The following is a 24,966-nucleotide window of genomic DNA, read 5'->3' as shown; positions in this document are numbered from 1 at the left end:
TTCCTCCACTTTATATGGGACGCCGCCACAGCATGGCTTGACAAGCAGTGTGTCAGTGCACGCCCGGGATACGAACCTGAGAACCCTGGGCCTCCGCAGTGGAGCGCATGCACTTAACCGCTACGCCACCAGGCCAGCCCCTCCAGTATTATTTTGAGTCTCACCTAATAAAGGGTAGAACCACAGAACGTAAGGCTTGCACCCACACCCAAGGGCTCTGGTGCTCCATCAGCACTGCAGCCAACCACAGGGCTCCCCTCCATTGCAAATGGAATGCACCCCTGGCATTGTTTTGCCAGAGTTCAGGGAAATCCCTCCACATCGTCACTGAAAGTAGCAAGATAGATGAGATAAGACCAGAGTTAGGAACGCAATGTTTTCACAAAGATGGCAATCTCTAGCTTAAATGTTCAAATCCTCTGGTGATTTACAACAAGAAAAGAAGGATAAAAGATTATCAACGCTGCACACATGTGCAGTGTGTTTGGAAAACTTGACCCCATTGTGTACAAACAAATGTTCCTCTGTAATCTGATAGCGCTGGGCCACCCTGACACAATGCTGCTGTAGGACCCTATTTCAAGGCCAAGGAAAATTCAACAGAGAAAAATTTTCACGGCAGTTCTTCAATTGGTATTGTATTTCGTGTTTGTGTTGAATAAATATTTACCTTATAGTTCTGCACGTGCGAGGGATGAATCCTCTAATTAAATAAGGTCAGCAAACATAAGTCTTATCACCTCTGCAGTTGAAAACACAGATCTCTGAAGGCAGGCTCTTGAAGATACACTTGAGGATTTTTAATCTCTACTTCTACAATTCAGGAGGGAGGTTACTGATGGCATCCTATCTTTATTGCAACCTGTGCCTCACGGAGCTGAGCAAAGAGTAATAATCACAGCAAACTTCGCAATGAAAGTCCTCCTGAAATTTGGTATTATCATCTATCATCTACCATCAAGAAGAGCTCTGCTTTCAATTATTCTCTAGTAGTAGAATGGTATATGCGCATATCTGTCTTCCATCTCTCACCTAGTCTCTATTTTGATCAGAAGGCCATGTTTAAAAAACAACTGCCTGAGCATATGGACTGTACCCCAGAACACGGGGAGCAGGGATAGGGAGATATGCCCTTGGCTTCTTTCAAAGCACACAATAACTTGTCTAGTTAGCCAGCCATAAACTAGGCCAAGGTTTAGTAAGAGTCACGGCTTCCCTTGATACTGTCCTAGCATGTGATACAATTTGTTCCTTCCTTAAAAAGAAAGCCATGCATATAACATCACCTAATTTGAGTGACACGAAAACCAAGCAGTTTACCTATGGGAAGACTCTCCATTGTCTCTCCTCCACTTTGCAACCAAATTTCTTGAGTTTTACATGCTCACTCTCTCTAAGTCCTCACCTCCCACACTCTACACTCTTCGCACTATGATTTCCTCCCATGTAACCCCAATGAGATTCCCCTTGCTAAGAACATACCATGCTTCCACATCCCGTGGGCAATCTCAGTCCCCTCCTCAAGGGACATCTCAGCACTGTTGGACATAGTTGACCACACTCTGCTTCTTGAAACTTGACCTTCTCTTGTTTCAGACTCACTACTAGCCTTTTCTCCCTCCTGCCTCTGTGGTCTCTCGTTCCCACACATCTTGGCTCTATCACCTTCCTTGATTGATTATTGGAATTCTGTGAGCCTTGGTCCTAGGCCTTCTTCTCTACTCTCTCTGCTGTCTACCTAATCAATCTTACCCACTCCCGTGCTTGCAGTTATAAGGCCTGCCTGTCCTGGCTTACCAGCCCCATTTCATACCTGCTTCCATTTGGTGTTCCAGCCACTCTGGCCTGCTTGCAGCAACTTAAATTTGCCATGTGTTTTCCTACCTCAGGGCTTTTGCACGTGATCTTCTTTCTGCCTGGAACCCTCTTCCTCCCCTCCCTTCAACCTCCCCATTTGTTTTTAGTTAACTCTAACTCATACTTCAGATTTCAGCTCAATTAAATACTTCCTCTGGGACACCTTCCACAAATTCCCAAGACTAGGTCATGTCCCTCTCTTGATAGGCTTTATTAGGCAGTTCAGCACCCTGATTAAACAGATGGGCTCTGGAGTGAGACTTCCTAGGTTTCAATTCTGGCTCTGCCACTTACCAGCTGTGTGATTTGGGGCAAGTACTTTACCCACGCTGTGGCTCAGTTAACTTGATGTCGTACTATTAATTAGATATCATACTAGAACCACTTCATTGGAATTGTTGTGAGGATTAAAGGATTTAATACAGTCAGTGCTCAAATCAGTGCCTGGCACAGAGTAAGTGCACAACAAATGTTTGTATTATGATTATTCTCCCTGGTAGCACTGTCACAGTCATAGTTAAACAATGAATTGAGTAATTGATTCTTTATTAATATCATCTACTCCATTAGACTCTAAGCTCCATGGAGACAGGGACCATTCTCTTGTTTTTTTCTACTTCTCCTACACCTAACAGAACACCTGGCACTCACCAGGACTTAATAAATGTTTGTCCAGTGAATGAATGAACAAATGAATACATGAATGGGAGAATCAATAGATTTGTTTTATCTAATACTTACAATGATAAATATAATACAAGTAGGAAAGCTAAGGATCTAGATTAAGTGTGAGTGTTCAGAGGAAGTAGGGACTATTTATAGCTGAACAGATCGGGGAACCTCCAGCCAGGAGGGGGCCTTTTGCCTGGACATTGAGGGGTGGGTAGAATTTGAATACGCAGTGATTATCCTGGGGCTAAGGGGCAGGACAAGATGAAGATTAACAAACAAAGTAAAAAGCAGCATTATTTTGGTTTTGCCAAACATTGAAAAATAATTTGACAATAATAACTACTCCTCCCCACCCCCAGGATTAATTCTCAAAGATTAGTTTTTGTATTTTTACTTTTGCGTGAAGACCAGAAAATCTCTTGCACTATTTTAAATTATGAAAAAGCAACCAGTTTCAGTAGTGAAAATATGATAGATGCTTATTAAATATGCCAACTCTGAAAAATAAAATCCAGGTCATGGAGGGCCTTGAGTATCGGTAAAGCAATTGCCTTAATTCTGAAAGCAGTGGGGAGCTGAGCAGGGAGTAACACATGAGAAAAATGCTTCTGGAAGATCAATGTTGCATCTATGTAAACGATGGGACAGACAGGAAAAGAATGGAAGCCATCACAATGGTACACGTGAATGGCAGTGAAGGCCTGGAGTGTGTAGTAAATCAGAGATGGGTTGGATACAAGCAAGAGATAATTATGATTAGGCTTAGAAGCCTAAGCGAGGTTACACTGGATTTGAAATAATGGTGACGAATTTTAGACTCTTTGAATGTAGTAGGACCTTCAGAGGCCAACTCTTACACCCCAATTTTGAAATCACTGAGTGCAGTCAAATTCCTGGCTTTGCTGATTAGAAAACTGAGACTCAGAGAGGTGAAATGATTTGTTCCAGGTCACACAGCTAATTAGTGGCAAAGTAAGGCTAGAAATCGTGTTTCCAGTTGCCTGGTCTAGTGTCCATACATACAGAGAAAGTTTTCCATTTATTCTTGTTGATACCCCACCAAGACAATCTCGTAGCCCAAATGTTACCTTTTCCACAGTAGAATAGAGAGCTTAGTTTATCATTTTGCCACATCCATATGTCAGCTGTGTGGCCTTGATGAGTTATTCATTCTTCTAATCTTCCATTCCGTATCTGAAAAGTGGGGGTAATTTATTGGTATCATAGTATCCTTGAAAGGGTTCAATGACAATCCTTGGAGAGAGCTCAGCACCATGCCTGGAACACAGTGAGAACCCAATAAATGACAGAGATCTATATCATCAGCAGCAGCATCGAAGACAGTTATTATCTACAATCCTGTCGTAAATGGCTTGCCTGACTGTAGGACAATGTTATTATCTAGAATCCTTGGTTGAGCTCTTGAGTCCTGACTGACTCAGGCCCTAGCTGCCTTTGAGACACACAGCCCTTGCGTGGCCTTAGTTTTCTCATCTGGAAAACTAAAAGGGGTGTGTGGGGTGGTGGAAGGACTTGAACCAGAGATGAATTCTAACTTGTCTTCCAGTTCTGACTGTGTATGTTTTTATGCTCTTTTCAGACACACTAATAATGCATTTTTCAATTTTCATAAAAATGTACCCAGAATAAATATTGAGCAGCAGACTAGAGGTCCACACTCACTCTTTTTAAATGATAAAGAATAAAAAGAGATACCATTTTTATTAACTTCTATGTTAGTTTGCTAGGAATGCCATTACAAAGGCCAACAGGCTGGGTGGCTTAAACCATAGAAATTTATTTTCTCATAATTCTAGAGGTTCTGGTCCTTCCTCTGTGTGTGTCTGTGTCTTAATCTCCTCTTCTTATAAGGTCACTGGTCATATTGGATTAGGGCCTACCCTAATGAACTTATTTTAACTTACCTCTTTAAGGATACTACCTCCAAATAAGGTCTCATTCTGAGATGCTGGGGGTTAGGACTTGAAGATATGAATTTTGGAGGGACATAGCCCATAGCAAATTCCAACCATGACATAGGCATGATCTCTAATCTTTACAACAATGCTGCAAGGCAGGTACTGTGATCCCCATTATCACATTGGGAAACTGAGGCTCAGCGGGGTTAAGTGTCTTGCCTATAGTTATGAAGTGGCAGAGCGGGAATCAGAATACAAGCCTGTTTCACTCCAAAGCCGGTGCTCTTTCCACTACAGTCGGCTACACGAAGGAGGGAATCACCCGAGCCCTAATGCCATCAAATTCATTCTCTTTCCAAGTCACAGCAAAAATAACAATGCCTTCTTTGGTGACAGTGATTGTTCAGGAGAACAATGCCCTCCCGAGAACCATAGCTGAGCCTACGTCACAGTGGTTAGACAAGCTGCTCCAGGAAACTTCCACAAGTGGCTTGAGGGACTGCTAAACATCACCCTTTGACTGCTTTGTTTCCTTTGAAACAGAGACAACTGACTGTGCTTATGCTATTCTCCTTTGCTTGAAATTCTCTTCTCTTTCTCCATTACACATTGAAGCGTTGCCCATCCTTCAGGGTCTGGCCAGGGACCCTGGTCACTCCAAAGCTCACCCAACTTCCTCCTGTCCTCAACTCCAGTCATGCTTATCACTTGCACACTGCTGCTCACTTCAGAGACAGGCTAACTTGGGGGTGGAGCTCCTTCTGTTACTTATTAGCTGGTTGGCCTGGGTAAGTTCTGTATCCTCTCTGGGCCTTCATTTTCTTGTCTATGAATTAAGATTGAAATACCTACCTCACAGGGTTATTGTGAGAAGCAAATTAAGTGAATTAACATATTTATTGCACTTAACACTGTGCCTGGTACTCAGTAGGCATTTAGTAAATAGTGTCTTTTAAGCTTATGTTTTCCTTTCAGTCTATGTTTCTTTAATTGTAGGTTTCATGCCTTCCCAATGAGATTGAGAGCTTCTTGGGGTCAAAGATCGTGACTTGTTTCAACTTGTGAATGCATAGCACAACTTGGGGCCTATAGAAAGCACCCTATGGTGCTTGGTCCATAAGCATGCAACACATTTGATGCTACATGAGATATAGAACACAGTCTCAAATAACAGCCTTGGCTACTGAATTGCATAAAAAATTATTGGGTAGATCACCTCTGAGTCCCTACTCCCATTAATCCATTCATTCATCTACTATTGGTGGATTGCCTCCTAAACGCATCCCCCTCAAGATTCTTCTTCTACATAGTTTCTTTATTAAGGGAAAGTTATAGGCTGGTGATGGACAGTACCAGAAGTGTGCAAGGGGATGTGGAAAGAGCAATGGAATGCTGAAAACATGGATCTGCAGACCTCAAATCCCCCTATGCATCAGAAGCAGCTGGAATGGATACAGACTCTCAGCTCCCACCCCTCAGAAATTCTAATTCAATTGGTCTGGAGTGATATTAAAATAACAAGCAAACAAATGAAAAAAGAGAAAAAAGAAACTCCCCAGGTGATTGCTTTGATGCACAGCCAGGGACAAGAACCACTGAAGCAAATGATGCACAAATACTCCAGGGAACTTCCTTCCAGGGTGGTGGTACCCCAGTGATGCTAAGGGGAGGGGCTGTGTACTGGGCTAAAGCCAGGAGCAGAACCCTGCACAGGAGGATGGAGGAGGCCCCTGGGCAGAGGATGGTCAAACGTGGGCTCACTTTCACCTCTTACCTTCCTACTCCCCAAGAGGAGCCAAGGAGAGTATCAAAGCTAGGCTCCCCAGGTGAGAGGGGCCAAGGACACTAGAGAGCATGGGAAGGCAGAGCCGTGTAGAGCTTAGGAAATAAATCATTTCCAGAGAGAATCCCACTGTTGTTCTGTTGAGAAGAAGCCTGCAATCACAATTTGATGATGACGTTGGGTCATCAGATCACACAGATGTCGCCATTTTGTGAATGTGCTTCTAACCTTGCCAGGCATACAAGCCTATTTACTCCTCCTCTCGTCTGGGCAGGTCAAGGTTGATGAAGCGTTTCCAGGAGAGCAGTTGATCTTAAACACTGGTTATCTCTAAGATTTGGGAGAACAGTTCCCGGGTGTTTCAGGTCAGTTTCACAAGACGGATCCTGATGCATAATCATGCAGCAAGAGAATGTTGTTATAGACACTTCAAGGAACCCAGACCCTCATTCTCTAAATGCAGGGCTGCTGAGAATCCTGATGACTTATTCCTGGCATATGATGTCGAGGGGCTTGATTTCTCTGTCTCTCCTAACTTCACAGACAGGAAAATAGAGTCAGAGGAGACCAGGAAGTTGCTCATCACCACAGGGTCAGTACTGGGCATGAGATCATATTTCCCAGCTTTTTCTAAAACACAGCTGACTCATACAGGTTGGTGAATTTTAGTAAAGAGTGTCCAGGATTTATAATTTTAAAAGAGAAAGAAATTGGGAATGACTTCAGATCATTTTCTTTCTCTCTCTGCCTCTGAGTCTCTTAGTTGTCGTCTGCCATTTACTCCAGGAATTTAGAATAAATATGAACTGCTAGGGGACAAACAAATAAAGGGGCCTTACTGAAGATATATTCCCTTGAATGTGGACACTGCTCCATGCTTTTAACTGGATGAATTTGGATTTTTTCCTCCATTAGCCAAGTTAAACAGCCTCCTCTGGCTTCCTCACAGATGAGAACAGCTGTGAGCTAGAGAGTTAATGTAAAATTATTGACGTAGGTAAGAGAAGTTTATCTTCAGGTCTCTCCCAAAATGTAGTAGCAACCTCAAAAACTGAACTGATCCTCAGCTGGTATCAGTGTTCCAATTGGTCACGCCATCCTGGTTGTCAAATGTTTTGAATATTACCTCTCCCTCAAAGTGGTACCATTCTCTTTTCAAGTGGAGAACCACCCCCCTTGCTGTGTAACTGAGGACTGTACCTAGCTATTGTCATTCCTCTGCATCTAGAGAATACTCCTCTTCCCAGAGTAGGGTCCTCCTTATAGCTCTACTTCTATTGACTGGTGATTTTGTTGTCACTAAGTAGGTCAACAGAGAGAATATTAATTTAATCAAGAACTGTCTCAGGAGAGGCTGGGGGAAGATGGGAACAGTGGACAGTATTGGCTGGTGGCCTATGCAAAAGGCCCAAACATGACGTTTTGGGGACATTATAATTCTCGCTAACTCTGATGAAAAAGTCAACATTGGGAAATAGTGGAAAGATATGGAGACAGCTCTAGTCCCTCTAATACATGAGTCCCTCCCTAGGTGTCACATACTAAGGGAGGCTCATTAACCATTCAGTTACTAAGTCTCACCCCCTTATTAACTGCCTCGATCTGGAACCAACTAGTACAGTGCACTGAGTCAGGGCCTGAAAAGATTAAGTTGCCTCCTAAATACCCGATTCATCCCAGGAACAGTTGCTATCACCAAGCTAAATCAGCCTGCCCAATACCCACAAAAGTCCACTCCCTTTCAACAAGGGAGGAGAAACTTCTAATAGAGAACTAAGCACTGAGTTGCTATGATTTCCCTATAGCAGATGTAGCTGGTCTTAAATATCTGTTCCTGTAACCTAAATTGCAGAGCATTTTCCAAAAGCCACAGAGTTCCAGAATTTTAAAAAAGTATTAGATTGCCAGATTTGCAAATTGGATCAGTTTTCCAGGGCCTTATGCTTCCCTCTTTTCCACTGGGGAAGAGGAAAAGGAGGGAGCCGGCAGCTGGTGATTGAAACACAATTCTCCCTGGCATGTAAATCTTGGCTAGCATCTGTGTTATCCTGGCCACGCTCCCCTGGCGCTCCCTGCAACGCCTGGGCCAAGGCCTGCCCTTCCTGATGGTTGCCCTCTGGATTCCACTAACAATCAGGGTGAAAACCATTGCAGCCTGTATCCCCGGAGCTCCTCACGGCTTTTAATTGCATTTGAGCCTCAGAAAACTCTGTGAGAGAATGAGAGGAGATATAATGATCTCCATTTCACAGGTGGGGAAACATGAACTCAGAGAAGATGTGACTTGCTCACGGAAGCACAGTTAGGTTAGAATAAGCCTGCATCTAACCCGTATCTTCTTCTCTTAGTCTAGAGCCCTTTTCACAACAATGCGTAGATATAGAAAAGTCAGTAAGGAAAGGAATCTGAGCAAAGTAGTTTGTCCTGGTCCCCAGACCCACGAGTGTTGGGATGATTCCATCTGGTACTCTACTTTTTAACAGCAACAATGAGTAACCTGGTCACCAAAAAACTTCATTTTTGTCACCATCATTATAAAGAGATTGCTGTCAAAAATCAATACATAAGATGGAATATATTATGATATTAATATTCTATACTATATCACTATACTATGATAAAAGACTATAGAATACAACTTAGATTTTTATGACGAAGTCCAGGATTTTTCATACTAATGGATCATAGCTCATTAATATAAATAATAAATAAAATAATAAAAGCCCATTAATATAAATAACAAATAATAGTAATAAAAGTCAATTTAATGGGTTGTTACCAGAATTAAAAGAAAAAATAGGGTAAGCTAGGATAGACCACAATTGTAAATATCAGAGTGTGTTGCATGTAGCAAAGGTGAGTATTGTTCTCTGAATCCTTTCATTCATATATTACGTGTACTGGATGACAATGTTAAAAGGATTTCTGAGTAGTCTTTCCCTTTTTCTTGCTTTCCTTCTCTCTCCTCTTTCTCCTTTCTCTTTCCTTCTCTCTCTCCTTCTCCATGTGTAAGGAAATGTACCCAAACCTCTGCCACCTTTGTCCTATTTATGGGAACCATCCTCCATCCACCCAACCCCCTCCCTCCTGACATGATCATTTCCTCACCCAAGGGTCGGGAGCAGAGACTCTTCTCTACAGTTAGGTGCCTTTACACTCCTTCCTTTCCCCTCTCTATGAAAAGGTCTTTTTGTAGTGTGACCTTCAAGACAGGGTTTGCTAGTTCTTCCCATGTTTGTTAAATAAATGGCTCTGTCTCTAAACCACCGTATTTCCATTTCAGGCAAAGCAACCCAAACTTGAAGAAATGAAATCTGCAAGGAGAACCACTTTGTGCTTCATGATTATTGTGATTTATTCATCCCAAGCTACACTGAACTTGAATTTAGAGTCTATTGTTCATCCTTTGGTGAGTAAATCCATATCTGCTACATTTTTCCCCTGTCATATTTCTCTGATTTCCTGGGAATGTCACAGACGGAAATTGCTTTTTTTTGGGCCTTTGAGAAAATGTTGCAAATGGGAGGAGGGGGTGGTGAGCAGGTGGATGTTAGGTATCAACTGGGCTACAGCTTGTGGTACTCTGAAATCGGTGGTGGGTGGGACACAGGGAACCCTTCCTAATTAAATTGCCACCTCTAGGCCTGAAGCTCCACTCTGAAACTGACAACAATGACTATAAAGCAGATTGGAGGATTGAGAAGGACGGATGTTCTCAAAGGATTCATTTGAACTTGAGCATCAGGCTAGAACACATTTTAAAAGACGTTATCAGTGGTGTGTCATAGTCTCAGACTGATCTAGCTGAAGGGGCCACAAGATATCATCTGAGCTTTTGGCTGACAAATTATCCAGGTCATTTTGTCTTTCAGAAGTTAAAGAGAGTTGAGCTTAACTGAAGGGGGTGATAAGTACCCCTTTATTCCTTATGGGAATTATTGGATTATTGCTTCCTTAGACCACTCTAAGGAGACAGGGTATGGTACTGATTATGAAATGTGCCACAGACAGGGTATGGTATGAAATCTTGGGAGACTGATGTAATTCTCTCTCTGTCTCAGTTTCCTCATCTATAAAACAATGACAATAATAGTACTGCTGTCCTGTGATTGCTATGAGAGTTAAATTAGTTAATATTTATAAGAGGCCTTAGACCAGTGCCCTACATATCATAAATGCTATGTCACTGTTTGCTATTATTATTTCTCCTACTGTAATGGTATTTTTTTCTACTGATTTTTTTAAAAGATATTTTAGCGCTACTTTATTTAGTCTGTTGCTATTCTTAGAGCTTCATTGGTAGATTTTAGCATTGTAAAATGTCTCTTTTTGCCCTGCTTGGCACTTTTTCATTTTAACTCTTTGTCTTCTATTCCAGTTGTCAATCCTGGTTTCATATTTGTGTTTGCTTGATTTTTGTCTTTTATTTTTTGTTTAGTCTCTAATGTATCACTCTGCTTTCACGGTTCTCTTATAAACAACACATGTTTCAGGTCTTTTTTTCCGTTTAAATCACATCTGAGTACATCTGACTTTGATTAGGGGAGTATAATTGATTCACATTTAATGACGTATTTAAAATGCTTGCTCTTACTTCCAGGATTTTGTTTGCTGACTTCATGCACTTCCTTCCTCCTTTCTGTTTGTGTGTTTTTCATTGTTTGACCTGGGCTTTCTTTGTCTTTCCCTGTATTTCTCTCATGACTTGGGAGGTGTACTCAGTGTGTCTCTTCTTTCAAACTCCAGTGTGCACGGTGCAGCCCGTGCAGTCACACACAGCAGGTTGCTCATAGAAATAGAGGCAGGAGACAGTTACGATTCCCGGGAATTTGGAGTCCGTGCAGAGCTCCGGTTATCCCAGCGTGGGGGAGAAAACCAGTGAGCGAGGGGGTCTCAGCAAGGCGGTTAGCTTTCCCTCTCTTGCAGTGTGTCCTTATGTTCATGGCTGCAGCAGCGTCCCGACACTGTGCCAGGGTGGCCTTCATCACAGAGGCCCTACAAAGCCCCTCCATCTGCTGGTGGCACAGGCGGGTCAGGGGATAAGCCAGTGACTTCCCAGGGCTGCTAGTGGAATTTGACCTTCATCTTCCTGGAAGCTCCCACCAACCCCTTAAAGGGCCCTGCTTTTCCCCCCTAGATCTGCCTTCAAGACACAATATCTTCATACAGCCCAAAGACCAAAGACCCTATTGGAGAGGTGCACTCAAGCCTGTCTTATCAGCTTATAGTGCCCTAGGCTGCCACTCAACTCCCACGGCTGGCCTTCTCCCAGTTAATGCAACATGTGGTGATGAGCTTTTTTACAAAAAATGTGGTAAATACACATAAAATTTACCGTCTTAAATTTTCAGTATAATTCAGTAGTGTATAATTCAGTAGTGTTAAATATATTCACATTGTCATGCAATTGATCTACAGAACTTTTTCATCTTACAAAACTGAAAATCTATACCTGTTGAACAACAACTCCTCATCCCCCCTCCCCCCAGCTCCTGGCAACCACTATTCTGTTTTCTGTGTCTACGATTTTGACTGCTCTACGTTCCACATATAAGTGGAATCATATAGTATTCGTCTTTTCATGACTGGCTTATTTCACTTAACATAATGTCCTAAAAACTTATCTATGTTGGAGTATGCATCAGAATTTCCTTCCTTTCTTAAGACTGAATAATGATCTATTGTGTGTATATCCCACATTTGTTTTATCCATTCATCCATCAGTGGACTCTTGGGTTGCCTTCACCCCTTGGCTATTGCAAACAATGCTGCTGTGAACGCGAGTGTACAAATGTGAGGTGACGGTCTTACGAAATGTGATGCTGTAGCTTCTCAAACTTCAGTGTGTGCATAAATCCACCTGGGCACCTTCCTAAAATGCAGATTTCAACTTGGGAAGTCTGGAGTGGGGCCCTGGATGTCACATTTCTGACAAGTTGCCCTTGTCCCTGCTCCAGAGACCACACTTGGAGCAGCAAGGCTGTGGGCTCTCAGAGCTGGCACCAGCCTGAGTCTGAAGCCCGGCCCTGACCCTCACCAGCCTTGGAAACTGAGTCACATTAATCTTAGGATTAAACATTCTCATACATGTGTGCCTTGGCCCAGTGACTAGCACAGAGCAAGTACTTAAGATTTGGTTATTTTTACTACTTTGGTGCAAATAGACCTGCGTTAATATGCCTGTGTGAGGAGACATTCCAACAGGACCCTTGTGGAGACAATTGCTAAACATGGAGGCAAAGATGTTAAATTGGGGATTCCAGGTCAAAACAAAGAGAGTGAGTGACAGGGCCTCGGCGGGGAGGGGTGAGGCCTGGCGACCGCTGAGGTTTTTGAGGACCACCTTGTTTGTCATCCAGTTCCCTGGGGATTTTCTTTTCTACACGTAAAGTGTCACTTCTCATTCCTGACATTGTCCACGTCCCGGCCACACCCCCTACACACAATTATTTGTAAAGTCATCACGTCCAACAGGTGGGGCATTTCCTGGATTTGGTGACCTTGTGTCTTCCGACTAAAGCTTGGCCATCAGGAAATCCCCTCTGGACAGAGCTGGCCATTGTTGCTCAGACACTCATCTGGGTGCCTCTATATGGACAAGCAAAGGGAGGCCCCACCGGAGGCTCCGTTTCCTTGTCTGAAATAAGTGCTCAGCTGAGCACTGGGAGGCCCTGGCAGGATCTGTGCTCCCCCATGAGTTCTCCTCAGCACCTGGAGTTTAAGAGAGAAGGCAAGTGCTAGAGTCTCACAGTTCCCCAAACTGGGTGACATGAAGACTTGAGAGGACAAGGCTGGCTCCTGGTGAGCCCCAGGCCAGCTGGACGTAAGGGGACACACCGCTGCCGGAGATGGCACCAGCATGTGGTGTACCTCGGCGCATTATCTTTCATAACGTAAGAACATGAGGCTTAGCATGAGTGAACGACTTTTCCCGCTAGGGAGAAGTGGAGGCGTGGCATTGAGTTCTTGGTGTGACTCCAGCATTCGCCTTATTGAAATCCAGGCCCCACGACTTGGCAGCCCAGCTCTTTGTACCCTCTCTAATCTGGGAGAGCAAGGGTATTCACCACCACCGCAACCACTGCCAGGGAACTCCTCGGAGGCTTTATTGCTTTCAATGTATTTTTCCTCCATTTTCCCCAATGATTATGGAGCTCAAAATAAAAGGTAGGTTATTCTCACAAAATGTTGTGAATCCTCACTAGACAACAGAGAGGCAGTAGGTGACACAGAGTTGTGGAAACAGCACTTTGCAAAGACTGAAAGTTCCAGATAATCACTATAAAGTTTCAGGAAATAGTTAAAAAGCAGTGTTTCTCAAAAGGTGGCCTCACATTGAGGGATGTGCTGGTTAAAAAGGCAGTTTTCAGGCCGGCGCAGTGGCCCAGCGGTTAAGTGCACGCGCTCCGCTTGGGCAGCCCGGGGTTTCCCAGGTTCGGATCCCGATGCAGACCAACGCAGTGCCTGTCAAGCAATGCTGTGGTGGTGTCCCATATAAAGTAGAGGAAGATGGGCACAGATGTTAGCCCAGGGCCAGTCTTCTTCACACACACACGCACACACAAAAGGCAGTTTTCTTTGCCCCACCCCAGACCTGCTAATTCAGATTATGGGGATGGGAGGCAAGTAGCCCTTGTGCCCAAAAAGATTTGAAATACTCTTCACGAGAGAATTGAAGTGGACCTTGATTTTAATGTACAACTATAGGCAGGAAGTCCTCAATTTTTCAGTCCCTCTGGAAAATGGAGAAATTGAAATCTCGACCTGGGAGAGCTGCCCAAAGGTGACCGCCGGTGGTCACTTTCTCCTGGGCTGAGTCCCCCAACCACAGCCCATGAAGAGTGGACAGAGAAAGCTTCCTGGTAGCTTCCCTCTCCCTACCCCCAGGCCCCAGGGACGATGGAGGCAGGAATGCAGAGTAAGAACCCTTCCTTCTGCCTGGGCACAAAGCCAAAACAGGCTCCAGGGGAAGGTGGGGAGGAACCAGCCCTATGCATCAACTTCGTTCCTTCTCCGTCCCTGCTCATTTCAGTTCAGCTAAGACAACCGTGCTGCATGTGAAGCAGCACCTGGGCTTCTGAAATTCCAGTCATGACCCATCATTCCTCTAGTCCGTTCAAGAACATTTATGAATGATCAGGTACACGTCTCCCTCCAGTTCCCATAGACATTAGTACCAGTCATTGACAAGAAAGAGGGGATAGGAGGAGGCAATAGAGAAAGAAAGAGAAAAAGTGCTAGGTAGGAAAGACTAGGTCATTGAGACAAACCCACAGTTTTCCCAGACGTCTCCTGATAGGAGGATGCAATGTCTGTGTGGCCAAGTGCAGACTCTGGAGCCGGCCTAGCTGGGTTCAAGGCCTGGCTCTGCCATTTAAAGGCTGGGTGACCTTACGCAAGTTGTTTGACCTCTCTGTGCCTGTGTTTTCTCATCAGTGAAATGTGGATAAACTATATCTTAGATTGTCGTGAGAATTAAGTAAGTAAACACACATCCAGCACTTAACAGTGCCTGGCACAGGGTGTTGAATACATCTTAGGAATTATTATTTTTGTATCATTATGACATGAGATAACTAGAAAATAATGGTAGACATCCCAGATGGCAGAATGAGCTCTGCCTCGGGTGGTGTTCACAGGCATGTGGAGTAAAGGACACTCCCCCGGGGGGCAGGGGTTACCTGGGGAGACTTCAGAAAGGTGGGGTCTTCTATTGAGCCTTGACGGGAGTTTGGATTGGGAAGCACATTACAGGGAAACCCACCTGGAGGCAGGATGAGCTGGGAACCCATGTCAGGTCAAGGTTACCAGCTGCGGAGCTGGCAGTGAGCCAGACAGCAAAGACAGTCAACATCAGTTCTTAAACAAAAAAGCCACAGGATGACAGGAGATGAGCTTTCTAGAGAAGAAGCAAGTGACAGTGTGTGAACAGAGGGGGTCCATGTGAATGGTGCCCCCAGAACAGTGATGCCCTGTCCTGGAACAGCACTTCCTATGTCACAAAAACTATTCTCACTGCTTTATATTTGTTAATCGTTTCATCCTCACAACAACTGCACGAGGTAGGCTATTTTTATCCCTATATTATAGAGGAGGAATGAGGTACAGACAGACTAAATAATTTGCCCAAGGTCACACAGCCATTTTATAGCAGAGCTAGGATTTGAACTCAATGTCTGCAGAGTCCTTGCCCTTAACCATTGTACTATATGATGCAACTAAAGTTTATTAAGGGCTTACTATGTGCCACGTTGTGGTTCACTTCATTCTCATAACAACTCTATGAGGTCAGTACTGTCATTATTCCATTTTACAGAAGAGAAAACTGAGGCTTAGAGAGGATGAATAACTTCCTCAAGGTCACGTAGCTAGTAAGTGGCACAGCCTTGTACCCAAGCTGTCTGACTCTGGAGCTGGCCCTCCTAGCCCCTGCCACAGGAAGCAGCAATAGATCCCTCTGGGAGAAAAAGGACCAGAGGAGGAGAAAATCATTTCTAACTGTGCACAATCTAAACAGCCCTAGCGCTGCAGAAATATTAGGGAGGGGACAGGCTGAGTGCTGAGAAGAGGTCGTGAGACTTGTCAGGAAGGTCATTGGAATGACTCAGGGCTCCCATCTTAGGCAGAGAACACAAGTTGAGAACATCATAAGTTATATTTCTTGACAGGTCTCAAACTGCAGGAACTCTGAGAAACTCAGATATGGTGATTTCTTCCGCTCCTGATCTAGAGACTGGTCTGTGAAAAGTGGATTCCCGGCTCACACTACAGACGCGACTCCATTTCATTTTCCCCACCGTTCAATTGCTGTTTGCCCAGCATCCACCAGGCACAAGGGGCTAACCCAGAATCTGTAGTCCTAAGCTCAGCTCTAACATTTTGGGGCATGTGACAGAAAGCCTTAATTCTCATAACAACTCTATGAGGTCAGTACTGTCATTATTCCATTTTACAGAAGAGAAAACTGAGGCTTAAAGAGGATGAATAACTTCCTCAAGGTCACGTAGCTAGTAAGTGGCACAGCCTTGTACCCAAGCTGTCTGACTCTGGAGCTGGCCGTCCTAGCCCCTGCCACAGGAAGCAACAATAGATCCATCAATCTCTAGTCTCTAACACTAATTGATGGTTTTCTAAAACGTTCTTTCAGATTCTCCATGAACATGAACCAGCAGGGGAGGAGCCACCAAGGCATAAACGAGCAGGTATGTAACCTCTGCTTGGCAATCTTTTCTAGTAAGTCGGATCAAATGGCATTTGCTATAACTTTTCAAAACACTGTGATCCACATAATTCAGTCTCCAAGCACATCAGGGTTCAATTTCTAGAAGTAATTACAAAGGAACTCCATTCTCTACTCTATCAGACGACATTAAATGAATCTTAGCAACACATTACAATCCCCTTTCCTCTCCCTCCCCGCTCCTCATATCCTGAAGATTTCCCTGGGGCTCTGCCCTCAGCTGCCCTCCCCCCCACCATAAGGCCTGCTTCTCTACTCTCCACCCAGCAGCCTTTTCTTCTGCCTTTTTAAAATTTTTTAACCTCTTTCTTCTCACTCAGCACTTTATTTTGTGGATCAACTTAACCACTAGACTCAAGTCCTTCTCCTCTGTCTCCCACTCCAATTTTCCTGCTAAATTCCAAAGAAGTGGCCTGGAAAATATAGGCTCTGCCCTCTGGAGGGCGGAGGGCAGGTGAGAGCTGTGAACACTCGCACACTGATCCTCGGTGTCTTGTCCCATGTTTGGGACCCTGGGCAGGTGTCTGTGTGTGTCTGCAGGCTGGATTCTCCTGGGACCAGACCCTCCAACTTTCCTCACGGCAGCCTTTCAAAAACATCCGTCTGCTTCTGTTATTTCTCTGCATAAAATCCTTCATGGCTCCCAATTGCCTTAGAGATAAAATCCTATCACCCACTCGAGTCTTACTGGACCCTACATGCTTTTTCCACTTGCTCTCCTTCTGTTCCTTTCATATAGTCGATGCCCCACTCACCACCCCCCTTTGCTCCTCTGGGGACTCTGACTTAAGCCTCGGTTCACACGGTTCACAGGGGCTCCTGCCCTATAAGGCTTTCCACCAATTCCCCGGACGGGGAGGGGCTGTTTTCTGTATTCCCATTGTCTTCATACATTCTCATAGCACATCTGTCCCGATGCATTGTAATTACTTTGCTTCCTGTTTGCCTTCCCGAGCAGACATGAGCTCCCCTGGACTCTCTTCATCTCTGTGGCCTGGTTTCTCAATAGATGAGTGGACAAACGAAGAGAGTGCAGTCTCTATCATCACTGCCTCTTTATGGGTTCAGAGAGTATGTTCCTACCACTGAGTCAGCTGGCCTAGTGGCTGTACCAACTGTGTAGAAAGTAAAACTTCTAACCTAGAGCATTGTGATGGAGTTGTTTTCCAGGCATGCTGTGACTTGGTCTATTCAGTTTTGTGGTCTGAGAGAGACAGTAGGCTGCCAAAGAGAGCGGGCTCACCCTGAGGTCAGGATAGAGGTGTCTGTCAGAGCCCCTCACAGTGCAGCAACCAGACCCAGCTGTTGCCCAGAGCTTGAAACGAGAATTTGACCACACTTTACGCAGCTCTCGAAATGCTCATTGAAAGGTCATATCACTGATCATTTTCTCTTCCCTTTCTTCCTATTCTTTTCTGTTTCAGCCTTGTTGTACATCCCCACGGGAACCTCACTCCCCCTTTCTCCCTTCCTTCCTTGAAGCCGTCTGTAGTACAGACTGCACTTTCTGTGCTTCAAAGCAAGTATCATTACATCTACCCCATCCCTGATAACCTCTTGAGCCCTCCTGCACCTGTGACAGAAACAGGGCCAGAGATGTACCCATTTGGTGTTTTGAAGGACTTTTCTTTTTAAAATCAAAATATTTGCAGGAGAGTTCTAGCTCCAGGTTTCTGCCAGCTTCTTCTAGAGTTCAGGCTGCCAGCTTGCTCAGGGCAGTCGGTGACGGTACAGCTGTAAAAGTAAGGTCTTCCTGCACATCCGAGCTCTTCATCTCTGTTTATGAACCATGGCAACATCGTGAGAGGTTAGCCCTTGAGGAGGAAACCACTTCTACATCTAAGGATTTGACTTTCCAAAATTTTTCCAAGCGTGCTTTCATTAAAAACAATCATGACCATGAAAACATGTTTTCCACTTATTACACATGGTCCTCTGTGCTCTTGGGCCTCTAGAGTCATTTTAGAAGTGTTAATGACTCAACCCATCATCTGCAGAAGATGGATTGGCCTTGGTACTTTCACAAAATCACTGAAGTAAGACACGGCCTTGGAAAGACTTGGGCATCAGGCAGCAGACACCCAGAATGTAAGTTGAGGTTAAGAGCATCACTCTCCAGGAAAACTGTGAAAGAAAGCAACAGGAGAGTTACGTTCAGCAGATGCTGCACAGAGGTGTCCGGCTTCTGCTCGGTGTGATAATTAAGTGAGATGATAGGATGGGGCTCTGATCTTCAGAGTGGAATTTCCTTTCTCATATACATACATCTCCCTTTCTGGAGGCTTAATGCCAGAAAGGGACAAACGAAGGTTCCAACAGAAAGAGAGTTCTCAAAGGGAATTTCCTTTTGAGGCACTGGACCAAATCTTTAGGGTTTGGGATAGAATCATCTTTAAAGGTAGGATCAATACTCATATTTATTCTCAGAGCACTATGGACTTCTCCCTAAGTTCACTTTGGTTAGTTATAGAGCTTCACCAGGCCCTTGAGATATATATACATATATTCTCATATATATCACACACAAACACACACGTGTATATATATATATACATACAAATATATATATGCTATTACCTTACAGGGTTGATGAGAGGATTAAGTAATATTATGTACATATTACTTTTAAAAATGTTAATAGGGATATCTGAGAGTTTATTCGTTTTTTTGTTTGTTTTGATAGTTTTTTTTATTAAAAACAAAGTTAATTGATTTATTTGTAAAAACAATATTGCATCTGAAAGAGCCTGAAATAGTCCTGGTGCAGGGAAGTTCCCATATAACTACTGAAGGCAGGAGGATGGATGCCATGATATAGGAGTTAGCATTTTAGCAAAATGATTTCAAAACTCTGCTGGGGAAGAGTAGCCTGCACAAAACCCAGAGGCCAGAGGCAAGAATAAGTGTGGATCTACTTATTAGAGGTGAGTGGCTGTTGGGCAGCAAAGGGAAATAAGAATGGGTTAAAGCATCCAGAATTATGTCCTGATTACACCGGGAAGTGGATTCTGGATGAGCTAAGAGGCTGGCACAGAGAATGGACTGATGGAAGCCATCTGAAGTGAAAACTAGCCAGGTGGTTATGGCTGAATGAATTAGATGAAGAAGTTAGCGTCACGAGACCAATGAGGAGGCTCAGCAGCGTGGCCCATCATCGGCCCTGGCCCCTGGAGTGAAATAGGAGAGAAGGAAAGGGAATGCTTGTGAAAGACAATTAGAGAAGTGAATCAAAAGGACTTGGAGACAGATTTGACCCTGGGGGTGAAGGGAAGCGAGGGTCCATGTGACACTCCAAGAGTGCTCAAACCTGGGTGACTGAGGGATGTGGAGGCCACAGGTAGAAACTGGACTTGAAATGAAAATCTTGGAGGTTTGCCAATAAGCACAAAATTTAGCCATCAGGGTAGTCTTTATAGGGGACTGGAGATGGAAGTTTCTTATTGGTTACACAAATGTGTCGTCTCTGTCAATTTGTGGAGTCCTCCACGCCAGGTTTCTGAGCTTGATTGGGAATGTGTCTTGGGCCCTTGGCTGAAGAATCCCCATTGGTTCTTCTCTGAGTTCAAAAGAAATGGCTGGTAGGAGACAATTTTCGAGAAAGGGAGCTCCAGGATGTCCTCACCCTGCCCTGGAAGTGCTTACACTTTCACACCTGTTGAGTAGAGCCAGGTTCCTCCCAGACAGGGTTGCTGGCTGCCAGGGCGGAAATCCTGACCTTCCCGCAGACCTGGCAGCCCCAAAGTGCTGGACCTTTTTGATCTGGGTCCAGGAAACTCTGTGCATTTTCCAGGTCGAGGAACAGATTTGGGGATTTTCATGGCTTTAATCTTTCTTGTGATAACATGTGTCATTTAGGGCTCTGAGCAGGTGGCAGTGGTGGCAGAGTAAGATGGGAAGGCTGGGAGCTCTCAGCCTGACATTTGGGTTTGGTTTTAGAATGGACCTTCAATATTGGAAGTGCTTTTTTCTTTTAATTTCTGATTAATGTTGTTTGTTTGTTTAACTATCTCAAAGGTGAGACCCAATTGGAATAACATTAGTTTGTCTTGACCTACCAGCAGATGTCTGCATAGAATATAATCATTACATTTATTATAATAAATATTATTATTTCTACCAGCTATTTCAGAATGGCTACTATATGCCAGACTATTTGCTAGGGGTCTTCATATAGTATCCAAACTCCGTAACAATTCTGCAGAAAAAATATTACCTCTAGTTTACAGATGAGCAAAGTGTGGCTCACAGAGGTGAGATGGCCTGCCCAGCTCCCTCTGGCTCTCAAGTCCATGCTCATAGTTAAGAGTCATGGTTTTCAGCATGTGTTTCTGGCTCTTGCCCTTGAGAGTCCATTCCCTGATTCTTAAAGCAGCTTTGTAGAGGAAGGAGCCCTGGCACCACTATCTTCCTCTTGCTAGGAAAAGAACTTTATATGGGGCTGACTTTGATGATTTGGGTATATGACCAGCTAGTAGAGTTGATTCTTTTCTCCAGACTTCACAGCCCAGTGTTTTATGACACAGCACTGCCCACTGTCTCCTCCATCCACACCTGCCAGGTAAGCTATCACCTAGGGTGCTGGCAGTTTTCCTCCGTGTGAACAAACCTTTCCAAAACCCAAAGGGAGAACAAGATCCTTTGACTATCTGCTGACAACGGCACAGTAGGATATAGATGATGCTGCCAAATTGGTACCTACTAGAACGTGTCAACAAACAAGCAGAAGAGCAGGCATCTTTTAATATTTACCTGCTGCGGGACTAAGGGGGAGAAAGAAGAGAGCCAAATTTTCAGTGGTAAAGAAGCATTGTCCAGTCAAGAGAGTACCACACTAATCTCATTTCTTCTGGGATCGCAGGCTTCATGCTTTTGCAGGTGTGAGATTAATTTGTGCATCTACTTAGACTCTGCCTTCTGAGAAGCCATAATTCCCATTAGAGTTGCCACGCAAAAATAGTATTGTTTGCTTAAACAGCTGTAATTGAGACCCAGAACTGCTTGTCTCAGTTTGTAGCCAACTTTCCAGAAATGTCTCTTTAAGATAAGTGCTGTGTGGCAAGCAGTGATTGAGGGGAAAGGAGGGGGGAAATCCTGGTTGGTTTGTGTCTGCTGGGCCTGCCGATAGGCTCCATCTGTGACACTGATGACACCTGGAATGTGCTACCTTCCACTCGAGGCATCGGTGAGTCACAGAAATTCAGACAAACAACACCAGGGCGAAGGAGCCTGAGGAAAAGAAAACACATTAAACTGTCTGGAATCAGATGGCCCCGAGGCAGCAGAGGAGCATGGAAGGACCTCTAAAATACACCCTCACACAGAGGTGGGGAAACTGTCTTCTGTTCCTCCCGGGTCCCTTGTAGCCTGGGGCGGAACAGACATCATCACCTTCCCAAGCTCTGAAGTCCTCAGGTTTGAGAGAGGCGAAGTGGACAGGGTTTGGCATTTCTACCCCAAATCTGTCTGAGGCCTGTGAGCAAAGTGGGCCTCTGATCCCACCCATATTTGGATCATCCTGACACCTGAGCATCTGGGCTACCACCCTTAAGCTCAGACACTCACCCTGGGGCATTACACGGACGAGAGGCCCAGCGTGGTTCTGTCTTCTGCTTGCCCATAGTTACCATGATACTCTAGCTGAGAAGGAATGACCCAAATCAGGAGGGACATCTTCTTGCTGCGCCTCAAACAAGCCATGGAAGTTGCTGTCTCCAGGCATCCATGCCTGTTTCTCTTCCTGGGGTGATATTCCCCGGATATCTGCATGGTTATCCCTTCACATCATTTGCTTCTTTGCTCAACGTTTACTGCTGTAGAAAGGTCTTTGCTGATCATTCTACAAAAAACAACACTCCACCCCCATTCTGCCTGCCCCTCTGTTTCCTTATCCTGCTTTATTTTTCTCCAAGCCCTTTAGAACTGCCTGACATTGAAGTTTGAACGTGCTGTTTGCCCCCTGCACGAGCATGGAAGATCCATGAAAGTACAGCTTTGCTCCTTTTAGTCACCCTGTGTCCCCAGCACCCAGCACAGTGCCTGGGAAGTAGGCACTCAGTAAACAGTGAAGTTACCTATAAATCAATAAATCAGGGAACAGACAGATAAACCTAGCAAGGCTTAATGTCAAAAGCCATGAGTTTCAATGGCAGTGGGTCACAACGTGTTTTTCCTCACTGCAGATTTTTAAGATATTTATTATGATGACTTGAATTCAACAAAGTTTTAGATAATTTTTCCATTTATTGTTAATAATTTTGCCTTTGTATTTGATTTTATTTTAAAATTTACTGTAGGAATTGCACACCGAATACTAAAGACACATTTAACAATAATACCTTATATTTTTTACAGTACCTTAGGGTTTACAAAGTGGTCGCTTTCATTATCTTCTTCCAATTTAGTTGTGGCAGGGGATAGTTAAAAGAAAATGGACTTTGGAGCCAGAAACATTGGGGTCTCAAATCCCAGCTCTAATATTTGCTATCCATGTGGCTTCAATCACTTAAACTTCAGTGTCATCATCTGCAAAATGGGTGTATGCACACTGTCCTCATGGCCTTAGAACCCACCAGGCACTAGATAAATGGCAGCTGCTATTATTATTGCTACTTTTATCATAATCACCTTTGATCCATCCAGGATCACTGAAGAAGGAGGTAAACAAGGATGCTTGGAGACTCTCTGACTGTTTGCCCCACAGGAGCAGCAGCAGGAGGTGTCTGAAACAAAAAGCAATGCAAAACCAAAAAAAAGGCAGAGTTAGGTGCTAATATTGGCTCTCCGGGATTACCTTCTCTATTTCCTCATTTGGATTGGAACGTTAGACCCCAAACCTGCTTGAGCGCCGGAATCACCAGTGGGAATTGAAAAAAATGCAGATTTCTGGCCTAACCCAAAGAGATTCTACCTTGGCCCACCTGGGTTGAGACACCAGAATATCTGTGTGTGTAGAATTCCCTGGGTGTGTATATCATCAGTCGAGCGTGGGGACCACTGTACCGGATGATTTCCAAGGGCCAGCCCGGAGCCTTCTGAGTTACTATGGCGTTTTTGAGCCTGTTTTGAAGAATTGACTATGTTCATGGAAAAGACATTTCCTTCTGTATTAGAAATTCCTCATCCTTATCGGTCTCTAGGGGGAAGTTGTGCTCAGGCTGAGGGCCATTCTGAAACTCCCTTAGAAGTTGTTGAAGAACAGAAACGGTGGATGAGAGAAAGAGAGTCTTAGAGGCTGGCGCTTTAATTAACAGCTGCACAAATCCCTTAGACAGGAACTCACTAAAGCCACAGGAACTTCCCTCTGGGTATTTTAAGCTTTTGGCTCAGCTCCTTGTAATATCTCAGTGGAAGAACTGCCTTAGTTTGGTGAGGAATGATGACATCCATGAATCACCATGTGCTTTCCAGGCACATGCTTGTCCTACAATTATGTCTGTAAAGAGCACAGACGGGTGGGCTCAGGGATGGACGTTGCCCTCAGGCAGCGGTGATATTATCCTGGGATCAGACCCTGGGATGCAACAATGCAGATGATGAAGTGGGTGATAGGGAATTGTTATTGATCTCACTCATCTCAAAAGCAGCTACCGTCCAGGAAATCCTGTTTACATTCATGGGAGGAGAGTAGACTGACCACGGCAAAGAGGATCCTGGAGCCAGTGAATCCTCTGGAGGGTATAAACATTGCTGCAGTACTTTTCAGGAAAAAGAATGTGCTCTAAGGCAGACCTTGTAAATACCATGCAGCAGCCCTCCTTGCAAATGCCCCCAGCAGGCAACATACTGTGTCTAGAGTTAGGATCACGCAAAATAAAATTAGCATTTCTTCCAGGAAGGTTGTTTCCATCACTAAACGCTTGAGAATCAGAGAGAAAACAGGAAATTTAAGGCAAACCCACGTATCACTAGACACTGTGATTCCACACTGGTTTTAAAAGTCACTTTGTTCTACTTGTAAATACATTTTTATAAGGAGGAAATATACCGAAATATGCATTCTTAATTTTAACGAAATCTGCAAAGACTTTTTTTTGAGACAGTTTGAGTTAATTACAGCAAGTTGAATGATGCCAAAATGAAAAAATTCTCAAGATTGATGAGTAAAACCAACCTTCTAAGACAAATATAGTTTACAACTCTAAGTGAACAAATGTTATAGCCTTCTGCAACAAACATTTATCAGTGGGAGTTTCTCATAATAAACTTACTCTATTTTAGTGCTTCACATCAATATTCCTTGGGAAACTTAAAACAAATCTTGCAATATTGCGGGAAAATTCTTTGCCCTTTTAGAAAATGGACGTAGAATTTCAATTTTATGGTAAAATATACATCATATTTTCAGGTTTGACTTAAATTTTAAAGTGATGGTTTTGCAAGTATTCACTAATCTTTTTCTTATTTGACTGACAAGAAAAGCCACAATTGGTCTTCTTAACACAGCTGTGTAAAAAATTCTCCTATTCTTTGAAGGTTCTTCATTAACTACTAACCTA

General features: G+C 44.0%; 1 protein-coding gene across 2 annotated transcripts in view; it reads left to right on the top strand.

The window, feature by feature from the left end:
- Nucleotides 1-9,525: 9,525 nt before the first annotated feature.
- ADGRF5 (adhesion G protein-coupled receptor F5) overlaps nt 9,526-24,966 on the top strand; it is a 53,693-nt gene continuing 38,252 nt past the window's right edge. For both annotated transcript variants that reach the window (XM_087437875.1, XM_087437874.1), the window contains exons 1-2: nt 9,526-9,640; nt 16,379-16,433. In XM_087437875.1, coding sequence (XP_087294001.1) covers nt 9,539-9,640; nt 16,379-16,433 — 157 coding nt within the window. In that variant the 5' untranslated portion in view covers nt 9,526-9,538. The remainder of the gene's footprint in view (nt 9,641-16,378; nt 16,434-24,966) is intronic.

This window comes from Ceratotherium simum, chromosome 13 (genome assembly GCF_057802395.1).
Source record: "Ceratotherium simum simum isolate JZ-2026a chromosome 13, ASM5780239v1, whole genome shotgun sequence".
NCBI classification, from domain to species: domain Eukaryota; kingdom Metazoa; phylum Chordata; class Mammalia; order Perissodactyla; family Rhinocerotidae; genus Ceratotherium; species Ceratotherium simum.
This window is presented reverse-complemented; position numbering and strand designations above follow the sequence as displayed.